The 15,981-nt window shown below is 34.1% G+C and overlaps 1 protein-coding gene across 1 annotated transcript in view; it reads right to left on the bottom strand.

The window, feature by feature from the left end:
• Positions 1–15,712, bottom strand: part of LOC141566920 (myosin-4) — a 29,643-nt gene extending 13,931 nt beyond the window's left edge. Inside the window, exons 1-17 of the mRNA XM_074312070.1 lie at positions 15,690–15,712; positions 15,340–15,384; positions 11,604–11,843; positions 10,752–10,895; positions 10,385–10,541; positions 9,643–9,670; positions 9,429–9,543; positions 8,755–8,847; positions 8,528–8,591; positions 8,291–8,389; positions 8,073–8,176; positions 6,892–7,030; positions 5,760–5,878; positions 5,515–5,664; positions 5,231–5,401; positions 2,799–3,108; positions 2,180–2,253 (exon numbers count right to left, since the gene is read on the bottom strand). Of these exons, the coding sequence (XP_074168171.1) occupies positions 2,180–2,253; positions 2,799–3,108; positions 5,231–5,401; positions 5,515–5,664; positions 5,760–5,878; positions 6,892–7,030; positions 8,073–8,176; positions 8,291–8,389; positions 8,528–8,591; positions 8,755–8,847; positions 9,429–9,543; positions 9,643–9,670; positions 10,385–10,541; positions 10,752–10,895; positions 11,604–11,807 (1,971 nt within the window). The 5' untranslated portion in view covers positions 11,808–11,843; positions 15,340–15,384; positions 15,690–15,712. The remainder of the gene's footprint in view (positions 1–2,179; positions 2,254–2,798; positions 3,109–5,230; positions 5,402–5,514; positions 5,665–5,759; positions 5,879–6,891; positions 7,031–8,072; positions 8,177–8,290; positions 8,390–8,527; positions 8,592–8,754; positions 8,848–9,428; positions 9,544–9,642; positions 9,671–10,384; positions 10,542–10,751; positions 10,896–11,603; positions 11,844–15,339; positions 15,385–15,689) is intronic.
• Between the last annotated feature and the right edge of the window lie 269 nt (positions 15,713–15,981).

Raw genomic sequence — 15,981 nt, 5'->3', positions numbered from 1 at the left:
TTATGAGTTGCTGAGACCAAGAAAAATTACTCAGATGGGAGCTAATCTTCTGCTAAAGAGAATCATCAAATTTATTTAGGCTGGTTCTCAAGCAACAGACATCACTGTGCTTTCTTAATGCTTTTTATGCTTAACAGAACTTGAGCTTTATTGACATATTCTTTTAGAGGAGTCACCTTCATATTAGAATATCAGTCAGTCAACAAGCATTTATTAAGACCTTAGCTTAAAAAGGCCAAGACTTGTCTCCCATTTTATCCAGGGATATCTTCAGTCACTCTTATCTACATCTGACCACTGGATCCAGATGGTTCTGGAGGGAAAAGTGAGGTATGTGAACTCACATAGCCGTCCCTCACTCAAAACCAATTCATTTGCATGCCATGGCATCACCTCTCTGATATCATGGTCCTCTTCAAGAATGAATAAACAAAAGCCCTTACTACGTGCTAGGTACTATGGAAAGTGCTAGGGATACAAAGACAGACAAAACCAATCCTTGTTCTTAGGGAGATTATGATCTAATGTGAGAGCAAATGACTATGTACAAACAAACAAGAAAAATCAGTAAATTTGAACAAATATCAGAGTAAAGATACTAATATTATGAAAGACTGGAAAAGACTTCTTGCAGAAGATTTGAAGTGATATGGAAAAGATGCCAGGAGACAGATACTGAAGGGAGAGAATTCCAGACATGGTATCCAGCTAATGTAAAGACATGAAGATGGAGAAATGAACATGTCATGTGCTAGGAATAGCAAGTACATTAGTGTCCTTGGAACATAAAGTTATCATGGAAGGGAGTAAAGTGTAAGAAGACTGGAAAGGTAGGAATGAGCCAGATTTTGAAGAGATTTTATCAGAGAAATTTGTATTTGATGCTGGAAGTGATATGGAGCTTTTTAAAATTTTTTGAATAGATGAGTGACAGTCAGACCTGTGCTTTCAAAAAATTACTTGGGCAGCTATGTAGAGAATTAATTGGAGTGAAGGGAGACATATTAGAAAGCTATTACCATAGCCCAGGTGATAAGAGCCTAAACTAAGATAATGTCTATGTAGTTGGAGGTAAGATATATGGGATTGATGTGAAGGTAGAAATAAGATTTGTCAGTGGACTGAAGTGTGAAATGAGTGAGAAGTATTATGGATAACACCAGGGTTTTGATTCTTGCATTACTGGCAGAGTAGTGATGCCCTTAGAAGTGAAATTTGGAAGAGAGAATGGTTTGGAGTAAAAGATAATAAGGTTTGTTTTGGACATAGTAAGTTTATTATGCCAACAGGACATATAGTACTGTACATACATACATCCAAAAGGCAATAAATATTTTTGATATTTTTATTTATATCATATTATATTATATAAAATATTATATATTTTTGATGATCCTTCACTATAATTTTATAGTACTATCTGGAAAAAAATTTAAAGGAGGTTAGAAAGTAAGTTCATTTATGCTGTCTATGTTGTTTCCTTTTTTTTTTTTTTTTTTTTTTTTGGCTGAGGCAATTGGGGTTAAGTGACTTGTCCAGGGTCACACAGCTAGGAAGTATTAAGTGTCTGAGATAGATTTGAACTCAGGTTCTCCTGACTTCAGAGCTGGTGCTGTATCCACTACGCCACCTAGTTGCCCTCCTGTCTATATTGTCAAGAAAAGCTATTGTGAAAGAAGAAAAATGTATAAAGGAATTTGGGACTCTGTTGAGACTTTTAAGTTTGTTGATATAAATATAACTAACCTTTAAAAAATTTAAAAACTGGGATGCACCAGGTAAATGAAAGCAGACAGATAGTAGGGACATCTTAATAATGTCTTCATCCTTTACATTTATATACAAATTCAGTTGAATTTTATCTCAAATACTGCCATTCAGAGAAAGGTTGAATAAAGTCTTTTGTGAGACTGGCATAACAGAGAAAAAGTTGGGTCTGAAAGCAGATTTTAGTTTAATCTTGAATACCTTCAATAATTATGATGTGAGCAGATCTTTTGAGTTTTAGATTGAAAGGAAATTTGGCTTTTGTTATAATAAATTTGTAGCATATACTGGAGAAATGACATAATAAGTATTTGGAATATCTTCAATTAAAATTTTTCTCTGAGAGACTTTCTAGGTCTTTTTAAGAATAATTGTTTTACATCTTACTATAGATTTAAAGATCATATCATACCCTAAAAAGAGCTGACACCGTCTGGAAAGAAGAACCCTTCTTCTTGCCACCCTTTTTGCCACCACCACCACCCTCTGGAAAAATAAAAAGAAATAAAATGTTATATATTTATTACTTATAATTAAAAAAAATTTCCTACCCAAATTCCTTTTGGTTCTTAATATTTATATTATCCCCAATACACTATTATTATTATTATTATTATTATTATTATTCATTATTATTGATTATTATTCATATCAGTAGGCTAGGACAATACAATTTTACTAAAAGAGATTCCCAGGATAAATCCATCAAAACATAATTATAAGAAGAGGAAGCATAGAGAAGGGATGGAATCTTTCTATCCTGAGCAAAATAGGCCTGTTTCCTGGAGATAATATTTAGTATTACTTTTCAGATACCCAACTCCCTGTATAAAGGATTCTTAACTGGAGTTCATGAACTTGTTGTCAATGCTGAAAATATTTTGGTAATTACTTATAGGTTTCGTTGTAGTTCTTTGTATTTTATGTACATAAAAATATTGTTCTGAAAGGGAACCATAGATTTCACCAGGCTGCCAAATAGGCTCATGACACAAAAATGGTTAAGAATCCTTGGTACTAAGAAAAATTACCTGCTTCAGCGGCAGCTCCTCCAGCAAAGAGGAAGGCCAAAGTTTTCATTGCAGATTTCTGGTAGAGCCCAACCACAGTTTCATTCAGGGGATCCTTGTTCTTGTCTAGCCAGCCTGCAATGTTGTAGTCCACAGTACCAGCATAGTGCACCAGGGAGAAGTGGGCCTCAGCCTTTCCTTTGGCAGGCTTGGGTTTCTGAAAGTTGTTGGATTTTCCCAAATGTTGTTCATACAGCTTGTTCTTGAAAGAAGTATCTGTTGCCTTGGGGAACATACATTCTTCTTCTAGGATGGAGAAAATGCCCATTGGCTAAGGATAGAGAAGAAATATTTAGTTACATTCTCCCAGGAAAAACTACTTCAATTGTATGTAGAAATTTTATAATCCAGAAAATACAATTTTTCAGAAGTATATATGTGATAAATGAGATAATCTTTACTTTGCAACTTCAAATGCTAATACATAAACCCATCATTACATATGCTAGGGATATGCTGAAAATGTGTTTTCTGTGAAGATTTGATACTATGTGAATTTAGGTAAATATAAATACTACTTCGTAGTTAATATCAAGAATGAAATGACAAAATCAAATAAAAACTAAAAGTTATATGGATATGAAAAGCTACCTTTTCTATTATAAAAGTACATCTTATGTTATAAAATTATATGCCCATGGAACTATGGAACTATGACTCCACATTGTGAAACATATGATTATAATTTGTTTTGTCTTTTTAGTTTTCTATTAAAATTAAACTATTAGACAATATGACTGATTCAAAAGACAATCTCAAAAGAAATATCTAAATCAATAGTTAGAATAACATGATATCTCAGGTGGTGTCAAAAATCAGCATAGTCTTCAAGAAGATATAAAATTTTATTCTTTTCATGAGAATCCCTCTGCTTGAATTGTCAAAATATGCTGGTATGGTAGAATCAACAATTTTTATGCGCTGATGATTAACTGACCAGATTTATTTCCAACTGGAGATGATGGGGCCACTTAACATTAGAGAAGGTAAATGCCATTGTATATTTTTTTGCATATCTTGGCTGTGTTAGGGTAAAGTAAACTCCCTCCTTTGTTACTATTCAGGAACTTGTGAGTGTATAAAGCACTTTTCTTGGAAGTATGAATAAAAAAGTTGAGATCCATTTATTTGTCAATGACCTAGAGGCAGGAATGCTCCAAGTACAATAATGAACTTACACAAAGCTTCCTCCTCTGAAGAGGTGAGGAAGCAATTAATTTTAGGAGTGTTAAAAATTCTTGAGCAACATTTCCAAAATATATAGAGAATTGACTCTAATTTATAAGAAATCAAGCCATTCTCCAATTGATAAATGGTCAAAGAATATGAACAGACAATTTTCAGATGAAGAAATTGAAACTATTTCTACTCATATGAAAAGGTGCTCTAAATCACTATTGATCAGAGAAATGCAAATTAAAACAACTCTGAGATACCACTACACACCTCTCCGATTGGCTAGGATGACAGGAAACGATAATAGTGAATGTTGGAAGGGATGTGGGAAAACTGGGACACTGATACATTGTTGGTGGAACTATGAATACATCCAGCCATTCTGGAGAGCAATTTGGAACTATGCTCAAAAAGTTATCAAACTATGCATACCCTTTGATCCAGCAGTGCTACTCCTGGGCTTATATCCCAAAGAAATCTTAAAGAAGGGACAGGGACCCATATTGCAAGAATGTTTGTGGCAGCTCTTTTTTTAGTGGCTAGAAACTGGAAACTGAGTGGATGCCTATCGATTGGAGAATGGCTGAATAAATTATGGTATATAAATGTTATGGAATATTATTGTTCTGTAAGAAATGACCAACAGGATGATTTCAGAAAGGCCTGGAGAGACTTATATGAACTGATGCTGAGTGAAAAGAGCAGGCAAGGAGATCATTATATACTCCAACAACAATACCATATGATGATCAATTCTGATGGATGTGACTCTCTTTAACAATGAGATGAACCAAATCAGTTCTATTTGTTCAATAATGAATAGAACCAGCTATACCCAGCAAAAGAACTCTGGGAAATGAGTGTGAACCACTATACAGCATTTCCAATCCCTCTGCTTTTGTCTGCTTGCATTTTGAATTTCCTTCACAGGTTAATTTTACATTATTTCAAAGTCCGATTCTTCTTGTGCAGCAAAATAACTATATGGATATATATATATTGCATTTAACATATTTAATATGTATTGGGCTACCTGCCATCTGGAGGAGGGGGTGGGGGGAGGAGGAGAAAAATTGGAAAAAAAGGTTTTGCAATTGTCAATGCTGAAAAATTTCCCATGCATATATCTTGTAAATAAAAAGCTATAATGAAAAAATTCTTGAGCAAAATTTAAATTTTTCTTAAGCATTTTGTGTAATGAAAAAATGTATACACACCTTTTCAATAAGTTCAATACAGGCAGCCAGGTCCATCCCAAAGTCAATGAACTCCCACTCGATGCCTTCCTTCTTGTACTCCTCCTGTTCCAGCACAAACATGTGGTGGTTGAAGAACTGTTGTAGTTTCTCATTGGTGAAGTTGATGCACAGCTGTTCCAGGCTGTTGAACTGAATATGTCAAATTCAAAACATTTTGAATGAGTTGAAAAACAAGGGAAGTTAGAGAAAAGCAAATTATGTAGATTTCTCCATTTAGTGCTCTATTTTTCCTAACAACTTACATCAAATATCTCGAAGCCAGCAATGTCCAAGACTCCAATGAAGTATTGTCTGGGCTGCTTGGTGTCCAGCTGCTGGTTGATACGAGTGACCATCCACAGGAACATCTTCTCATAGATAGATTTTGCCAAAGCACCCACAGAATTGTATACCTTTTAGAAGAATAGGATGGTTTCTGAAGTCAGAGAGAACAAACCCTTAGAGTTCCCTTTGGTTGATTTGAATTAAGTGACTTTAGCCATATTACCTGCTGTACAGTCTGACCTTTGGTTACATATTCATTTCCGACCTTCACTCTAGGATAGCAAAGAGCTTTAAGGAGGTCGGCAGAATTCAAACTTTGAAGGTAGGCAGCCTTGTCAGCAACTATAAAAGCATAGAGAGAAGAATAAGGATTTCATAGAGCAGAAAAAAAATCAAATTGATCTAAAAATTTCTGAGAGAAATATGGATGTTAACCATTCCTTGACTTGGGGAAGCTAGGTGGCGCAGTGGATAGAGCACCAGCCCTGAATTCAGGAGGACCTGAGTTCAAATCTGGTCTCAGACACTTAACACTTCCTAGCTGTGTGACCCTGGACAAGTCACTTAACCCCAGCTTCAGGGGGCAGGAATATACATACATATATATATATATATATATATATATACATATATATATATGTGTGTGTGTGTGTAAACAATTCCTTGACTCTCCAAAAATAGTTTACACTGTAATCCCGTGTGATATTGATGTTTCTAATTCCACAATCCCTAATCTTTTGATTCTGATGAGAATTCATTTACAAAGATGTTTTTTATTAGCAATTTGGTCTTTTGAATTTTGCAGTGGTAATTGGAACATATGTTATAAAAATATTTTGCCTACAAATACTATCTATAGATTAAAAGTGTTGGTAATCTACTATGATGCTCTTACTAGATTATAAACTCTACAGGAGAAGGATTGTATCAATTAGTCAATAAACAAACATTTTAAAAGCACCTTTTTGCTTTTATTGTTTAGTCTATTAATCATGTCATGACCCTATTTGAGTTTGTTTGTTTGTTGAACCACCTAGCTGCCTGACACCCTCATTTTATAGGTGAGGAGTCTGATGTCTGGAAAGAATAACTAATTTGGAATACTGCTAGAAAGAAAGAAGAATGCAGGCTAGAGTCAAAGAGAAATTAGAGAGAATTAAATTTGTGTGGATACATCATTCAGATCATTGGCTATGTTTAGGGGAACACTGTTATTCCATTAACAGCTGTTTTATTATGTCTTTTCTATGCTTACCAGTACAAGGTATACAAAGGCATATTATATTTCTGTGATTCAACTAGATATTTATTAGACAAGTCTATCATTCACAAATGCTATCTAGAATTATCAATACCTTCTGTGCCATCTGGTTCAGCCTGCTCCTCTCGTTGCTTTTGTTTGAATTTCATGTTACCATAATGCATGACAGCTCCTGTTAGCTTATAAATGGCCACTTTTTCATCATTACTGAAACCCAGGATATCAACAGCACTCTGACAAAAGATTTAATACAATAAATTCCCCAATCTCAGTTATCTATAAGCATATTGTCTTCAAATCTATTTAACAAATATTTATTAAGCATGTGAGACACTAGACTAGGTACGAGAGGACCTTTTAAAGATAAATGAGACAGACTCATGTTCAAAAAACCTACAATTAAACAAGGGGGACCGAACATTTGGACACAAATAACTATAAGGCAAATGTGATATGTATGAAGGAGATTGTCAAAGTTGTAGATGCTCTTCATTACGGTGGTAGGAAGGTTACTTCATCACTTAACCAATCCTGAAGATTGCTTTAAAGATAACAGGCAAACTTCCCTGTTTCCCTATTATTTTTCTTGCTTCTCTTTTTTTTTTTTTATTCATACAAATTTCCAGTTACTTAACTCTCTATTATTCCAGTGTGAGGCATGAATTTTTTTTCATAACCTAGCTCCAATGAAAGCTCTTTCAAGTCAGGGACTACACACACACACACACACACACACACACACACACACACACACACACACACACAGCTCTATAAGACTGAGAGTTGTAAAGTAGATAGGTTCTGTCTTGTATACGGATGAAATCGCAGATTTTGTAAAGAAAAAGAAAAAATGTTTAACTATTATTTATTTTTGTTTTCATCCCAGTCCTGTGATTTCATTGATATTGGGAACTTCCAATGAGGAAATTCCAATTATCAATGTTACTCTATAACTTTATTCAATTTAAAAAGTTGACTGGGGCCACTAAGAGATTAAGCAACTTCCTCACCTTCACTTAGCTCAATTGTGGATTTTGAATCACCTGATCCTAAGGCCAATTAGCTATTCATTATTTAAATTTTTAAAATTTTACTTTATTTTAAATTTGTAGGGTGAAACAAGAATTTTCATAACATAGTATAATAAAAATGATTGCACATGAAGCTGCAAATCTATTATGTACAACTTGCTCTTCCTTTTAAATAAATGGAAAAATGAAAGTTGAATTGCACAAATAAAAATGATTCTTTTGTTTTTCACTCTGTGCTACTTACATCAGTAGCCATTAGCTCTTCTTGGTCGTCAATGCTAGGAACAGTGATCTCCCCTTGACTGACAAATGCAAAGTCATATGGGTTGGTGGTGATCAAAAGCATCTCTGCACAAATGGGCAAATATAGGCAGAATTATTACTTTTATATAAAACATCACAATATAAATTATTTGAAAAGTTATTAACTTCTCACATATAAATCAAAAGTGATTTATTCACCAATAAGCTCTGGCTTCTTGTTGGACATGATCTGATAAAAGATGTGATAGCTTCTTTCAGCCTTGAGCTGGAAGGTAACTCTGGACTTCTCTAATAGATCTAAAGTATGTACAAAAGAAAAAAATGTAAATATAAAGATTGAAAACAAGAAGAAAAGAAAAATAGACAAAGAGATGATTTTTTAATTTAAATCTCTAAAGAAAAAAAAAGCTAGATTACTATTTTCAATGCACTTACAAGTTTCAATATCAGCAGAAGCCAGTTTTCCTGTGGTGCCAAAATGAATCCTAATGAATTTACCCTGTAAAAGAAGATCATAAAAGAGTTTTTGTTGTCATACATACGTCAATGGGAATACAGAATTTATTTGTGCTTCTGAGAACTATATTAAGGAATACTGACATATCACATAGATATGACAGTCCTAATACTTGATAAGTAAAAAAGAATAGGTGGAAACTTACAAAACGAGAAGAATTATCATTTCTCACTGTCTTGGCATTGCCAAAGGCCTCCAGTAGGGGATTGGCACTGATGATTTGATCTTCAAGGGTCCCCTTAAAATAAAAAGAGTAAAAGATGAGTGTCTTTAGGGGAAATCTTCTGTATTCTGCTGAAATGACTCACCTGGTTCCCCTTCTATTCTGCATATTTCTTACGATGCTAAGAATCAGCAAAAAGGAAATTTACAGCAATTCAACTCAGCTAAGGCATTTCTGTATTACTCACTGATATCTTCTGTTCTTCTCTTGCTACTCCATTTATCATTTTACCTTGTGTTATCAGAATTGATGTCTATCATGTTACTAGACTGTAATTAATGTCAGTGTAGTCAAGGAAAGCATCTTAATTAACTTTTATATTTCCATGGTACTAGAACAATGTTTTGCCCAAAAAAGATGATTAATAAATATTTATGAATGGATTTAATTTTATAAATAAATAAATAAAAGAATACTAGAAGAGGCAACCTTTTTGTTGAATATTTCCATTCACTGGTTCTAGCCTCACAATTTTAGCTCCGGCAGTCTCCGGCAAAAAGGATCTCAATGCTACATATCTGAAAGATTGTTGTCAGACATTTGCATATACTCTATCATGCTGCTTTCCATTGTCTTCAGTGTCAGGAAGGCTTTACCTGCATCTTTCCAGAAGTTGGTTCTTCTTTCTTCTTTTCCCCAGTCACTGCAATTGTTGCAAAGTACTGGATGACACGCTTGGTGTTAACAGTCTTTCCAGCACCGGATTCTCCACTGCCAACCCATATGAAAGAAATGATCAGACTCTCAAATAATTATAAGCAATGCAATTATTAACCCTCATTCCTATCTTCTAATATGATATGTACATACGTGATCAAGATTGACTGATTTTCCCGATCTGTGAAAAAGAAAATAAGAGTTTTAAGTATACTTAACTTCCCAGAAGGAGTAAATTGAAATTTAAAAAAAGGTTGTTTCCTTAAAATGACCATTTCTGAACTATATAAAAAATGATTTTGAGTTTTCTTTGTTTTCCAAAATTCTAAAAGTATTTAAATCATAAAATATTTCTGAAAAGGTAAAGTTTATAATCTTATAAACTCTTAATTATGGCATAATCTGTGATATGTAATGTAGATACAAATGATTGTAGTGAAAAATTTCAGTTTCATGTTTTATTCAATCACTTGTCAAGATGATAATTTAAATATAACATTATTTCAATAATACTTGAAAGTTCTTAAGTAAAATTGTCTATATTATCTATCTATTGGCTTTTGTCAGAGATAAAGCCCGCCACAAGTATTTCATTTATTTTGGCATAATAGAAAAAGAGATTATAAGCTCAAAGTTAGTTAAATTGAAGTTAGTTCTGGTTAACTAGAGATTAGGATAGCTATGTAAGAAATATTATCTTCATCTTTGGAATGGAATTTTATCCTGTAAAAATTTCCCAATGATTTATTGATGACTTATTATCCTTTTGTGGAAATGTTTTACTTCCAAGGGATTGGCCCCAGCTGTGCTCTTCATGGCTAGTATTAGTATTATTATCATTGTTATTAAATGTCTTGTATACTTTAGATTGATTGGTTAATATTGAATCACTTACCAGTTAACATGAACTGATAAGCATTGTCAGAGATGGAGAAGATGTGGGGAGGGGCCTCTTGTCGTTTTTTACCCCTGTAGGCAGCCACTACCTCTGGGTTATATACTGGCAGCCACTTGTAGGGATTGACAGTGACACAGAAGAGCCCTGAGTAAGTCTGTATGAAGAAAGAAAATAATTACATAATGCATTTTCACCTTATCAATTTCTCTGTTTAATTGACCTGCATATTTGATTTGGGTAGTAACTTGTTTCATAAACTTCAGTAACTTGAGTGCATCATTTGTTTGTGCTTTCACATTAAATTTGTGAATTGCTTGAGGGCCAAACTTGAATGAATTGCTATAGAACTCAGGTATGTACTCACATAGATCATCCAGGCTGCATAACGCTCTTTGAGGTTATACAAGACAGCTGGCTCATGCAAGTGAGTCATCATGGCCATGTCTTCGATCTTGTCATATTTGGGAGGATTCATGGAGAAAATTTGATCTTCCTTTACTGTCAGAGTCTGGCCAAAAATAAAATAAAAAATAAAACTCAAAACAGAAAACAAGTATCAAATAAGTTGATGAAAAAAATTCATTCATTCTCTCTGTCTTGTTCTTGTTCTTGATCTCTGTCTTTCTCTGTTTCTATCTTTGTCTCTCTCTATTTCTCTGTCTCTCGCTCCCTCCTCTCTGTCTTTCTTTCTGTTGTCTCTCTGTGATCTATTTCTGTTTCATTCTCCATTTCTTTATGCCTCTGTCTCTTGTTTCTATCTGTATCTCTATATGTCTCTTCCTTCCTTCCTTCCTTCCTTCCTTCCTTCCTTCCTTCCTTCCTTCCTTCCTTCCTTCCTTCCTTCCTTCCTTCCTTCCTTCCTTCCTTCCTTCCTTCCTTCCTTCCTTCCTTCCTTCCTTCCTTCCTTCCTTCCTTCCTTCCTTCCTTCCTTCCTTCCTTCTACCTCCTCCTCCTCTCCCTCCTGATCCTTTTCCTTCTTTGTCTAACCCTCTCCCCCTTTTTTCTCTATTTCTGGCTGTGGGTCTCTCTGTTTCTGTCTCTCTGTCTGTGTCATTTCTCTGTCTGTCTGTCTGTCTGTCTGTCTCTCTCTGTTTCTCTCTCTGTTTCTCTGTTTCTCTCTCTCTCTCTCTCTCTCTCTCTCTCTCTCTCTCTCTCTCTCTCTCTCTCTCTCTCTCTCTCTCTCTGTCTCTCTCCCCCCAACCCATCCCTTACTCACCGCTCCACCTTCAGTCTTCACTGTCACCTTCCCCCCTTCCCTGCTCTGAATGGTACTTTTCACATAGGATTCCTTGGGTTCCACAACAAATACAGAATTCTTTGCATCAAAAGGCTTGTTCTGGGCTTCAATCCGCTCCTTCTCGGACTTCCTGAGATAAGGAGCGGCTTCCCCAAAAACAGCCATCTCAGCATCTGAACTCATGGCTGCGGCTTATTGGTGGCAGCACACTTCAGGGACCTGAAGGGAAAAAATATAGATTCAGGAAATTTTTGAGCTGAAGGGGAACTTAAAGATAACTTAACTTCCTTCATTTTCCAGAAAGAATCTGAAGAGTAGAGCAAGAAAATGACTTAGTATCTTCCACAGAAGACCTTTCTTAAAATTTCCCCATCCTACATATTTCTTTAATGCCTCAGTATTTCTCTGAATTTTTTATTATGCATTGGATTTATTTTGTATGAGAAGAAGAATGGCACAATTTTTAGAGATTTTGCCTTGGTGCTAATAAATTTCATTCACCTTTGATCCATATTTGGCTATGTGTTCCTGAGAAAGTCATTTAAACTCTTGAGTTCCAGACATTTTTTGAATACCATAACCTACAGAATAGACACTGATTTGCAATGGAAGAAGGAATTTCCTAAATGGGAGTTTCCTATAACATTTTTTTCATAGATCTTCAAAATGTACATATTTTTTGTGCAAATTTATATGTATAAGGCAAGTTTGTTGAAGGCTGCCTTTATTTCATTTATATTTTTGTATCCCCAGTCCACCTCTGACAAGTTCTAGATAGTATGTTCATGAACAAATCACTTAACCTCTCAATACTTTCACAATTCTCTAAGACTACTACTTGCAAATAATTTGCAAATCTAAATTGGTAGAGGAAATTTCTGTATCAGAAGTGTCTTACATAGATGAAATATTGGGTCTAGATTAATTTTTAAAACAATGATAAAAATGGGCAAGGTGATTCAGCAAGTTCATTGTGTATGTCATGCAAAATAATAAAAGGATAATTTAGTTTAAGAAGGAAAATAATCTTGCTGAGTTAGCCTCAGACAGACCATTTGCCATGTTTACTTCCCCTACTGGCTTTAGTTCAGCAATCACTTCAATTTGCTACCAGATATGCCTGGCAAGGAGATCAGATCACTGATTTTGGAACCTTATGTTTTAACAGCTTAGTTTTTTAATGACAAGTTAAGTTCCATCCTATGTTGTGTATTTTGAGCCCTCAGTTAAAAGTGCAAGGGAATTGAAATTTCAGTCAATCAACACAAGTTTTTTGAGCACTTGATATCTGCAAAGCCATGAAATAGACCTTGAGGGGATAAAAATTAAAATCCATTGCCTTTGAGGAGTTAATGAGTCTAAAAGGAGAACTTTCAAAGAACACAAAGTGGATTCTCTACTAGCCCAAGTCATTTTGGGTCATTATCATAAATTATATATATATATATATATATATATATATATATATATATATATATATATATATATAAAACTAAAGGCATATTAATGCTACTAGTTATTTCTAAGAATTGCCTTATTTACAGAAAATGCCTTAAATATAGACAATCTAGATGAAGGGAAGAAAACAATGAAGGCTGAATAATCAATGGCTCATTTTTTTTTAAATGTGAAAATTCAGTCAATAGTGCCAGAAGTATAATTAATTTTCTATTTGGCATAATTGTGATTCTCATGAGTTCATGGGTGAAGAAAAGATTACCATTATCAGAATTATTTTTACCCAGTTTCATGGTACCTGTGAAGTTTTGAGAGTGTTTCTTTTTTTCTTTTTTGGTCTGCACCTGTGATTTCATCAGTGTAGAGAACTCCTGGTGAGTAAATTCCCTCTATCAATGTGGTTGGGCATTTAACAATTTTAGTTGTAAAGTTGCCTGGTGTATAGACTCTGTGTCAAAAGGGTTACCTGGGTAGGTTCATAAATTTTTAGAGAAGGAAGATTCTTTTGTGATAATCTTGTCTACTAGTTCTTACGGTGTGGTCCAGAGAATTCTGGGTATCTCTGAAACTCTTTTAGAGGGTCTGAAAATTAAAAATTGTTTTTTTATTTCTAATATGATAAATATCTATAAATAGAAATCACAAAAACTCTTTGGACAGATCTTCAATAATTTTAGTAGTATAAAGATACTGGAAACAAAAGTTTGAGAAACACTAATCTAGTCCAATTTTCTTATTTTATAAGGGAGTAAAACTGAGGCCTAAATAAGAAAACTTCTTTGCCCAAGGACATATTACAACAGAACTACAATTGGAATGGAAGACTTCTAAATCCTAGCCCAGAGCTTTTTGCTTAATTTATTTTTTGTCTGGCTTGTTTCCACATTGAAATTATTTTGTATTCATATTTATTTGTTCATTGTTTATTTTTATTAATCCTCTAAATACAATTATCTTCACTTTCCTCTGACCTGCAAATTATAGTTGATCTAAAGTTTCAAAGCAAAGCAAAATTAAGTATTTTATTTACCTACCTAAGCATATGCCACAAAGATTTAAGGAATATTATCATTGATGGCAGAGACTTTAAATAAGAAGTGAAACAGAGATTTCCAAAGCAATAGGCAAGGTGATTCAGGAGACTTTTGAATTTGTATAAAAGCTAAAAAGGACATTCTGTCTATTGCTAATGTTTTTGACCACTAGACGATTATGAATTTATTTACTAATACAGCTTCTCAATTGCTTTGAGTAATAGAAAACAGTTACCTACAATCCCCATTTTATATCTTGTAAACTAAGAGAGATGTCAACTAATCTTACATAAATAGCAAGAGTCAATAGAAATATCAGGATTGCTACTCAGTGATTATGACTGTTAATTTCCTCATTGATAAACATCTATTAAGAACTTACTGTATTCCAGACACTGTGTCAGGAATTCAGAACACAAAGACAGAACACAATCTCTGGCCTCAAGAATCCTATAGCCTATCTGAAATGAAGATATTTTCACTCAAAGCTTTGTTAGAGGAAAACACTTTGTAAATTTGACTTCTTAAAAAAATGAATTATTATGATTATTTAGGCCATGAATACTTTGTTACATCTGTTTGGTACAATTAGGATAAGTATCTAGAATTCAAAAATTCTTAACCCAATTTGTGAACTTAAAAAAAAAAGAACATTTTTATAACTGCATTTCATTAGAATTGGTTTTCTTTGTAATCCCACATATTTTATGTTATGCATTTAGCAACATTATTCTGAGAGAAGTCCAGATCTAGCAAAGAGTTATGCTAAAAGAAGTTACAACACAAAAAAGTTCAAAACTTCGTTCTAGATAAAAATATGAAAGACTATATATATCCTCTCTGAATTTGTGAAAAAAAATTATAAGGAAGAATTTTTTCATGATTTCAAGAAATAATTTGCTTCTTATGTTTCTATATTTTTGATATTAGTACATAAAACACTAACTCATTGATATGCAATGATCTCATTGCTTTCTTGTCCAGAACCTATCTTAACTGGGATAGAACAGAAACCACTTCTTTTCTGTAGTTCCTGGTGTTCTCATCTGTAAGATAAGATGGTAATGCTGGCCTTGCCTACCTCATGAGTTATTACAAGAGCCAAATGAGACAAAAAATGAGAAAACACTATGAACAATAAAGTACTCTACCGATACAAGACATTATTATTGCTATTGTTATTATTACTGTTATTATATGATATGATTAAATTTGTCTCTTACCGCTTGTGTTACCAGATGAAGAAGATACAGATTGGAGGCAGATCACTACAAGAGATGGATAGGAGGAGAGAGAAAACATGACTTATTTATTCACAGGATGCTACTTAATGATGCTGTGATTGTCAGTTAGGCTCTGAGAGCTGGGATTATTAAGGCACCAAGATCTTTAGGAATGCAACATTAAAATTCCAGGAAATAACTGTTGCAGTTCAGGGATGTGTCAGTACAGCATCCACAGGGAGTAGAGCTCTCATTTGGAAGAGGATGCTTCATGAGAAATTTATATCTCATTTTACCCTGTTCCCAGAAATATGAACACTTCTAACATGCACACGTATATGGGTACATACCTTGAAAGATTTTGAGGAAGGACAGGACTGAGCTGTCCCAACAGCACTTTTATAGAGACCAATCTGCCAACACAGCAGGCTCCTCTGCTTTCGCTGCTCAAAACATTTTTGGCAAAACATTTTTGGCAATCTCCTAGCTTAATATGCAACAACTAACTGTGAATGGATATAATTAGAAATATTTCTTGTCACATTAAGTAAGTGAATCAATCTCCTATAAATAATTTGACAGGGGATGATCCTGGGCTCTGTATCGGTATTAAACAGGAGATTGGGATGCAGGCTTCTAGAT

The sequence above is a fragment of the Sminthopsis crassicaudata genome, chromosome 4, assembly GCF_048593235.1.
Source record: "Sminthopsis crassicaudata isolate SCR6 chromosome 4, ASM4859323v1, whole genome shotgun sequence".
NCBI lineage: Eukaryota > Metazoa > Chordata > Mammalia > Dasyuromorphia > Dasyuridae > Sminthopsis > Sminthopsis crassicaudata.
This window is presented reverse-complemented; position numbering and strand designations above follow the sequence as displayed.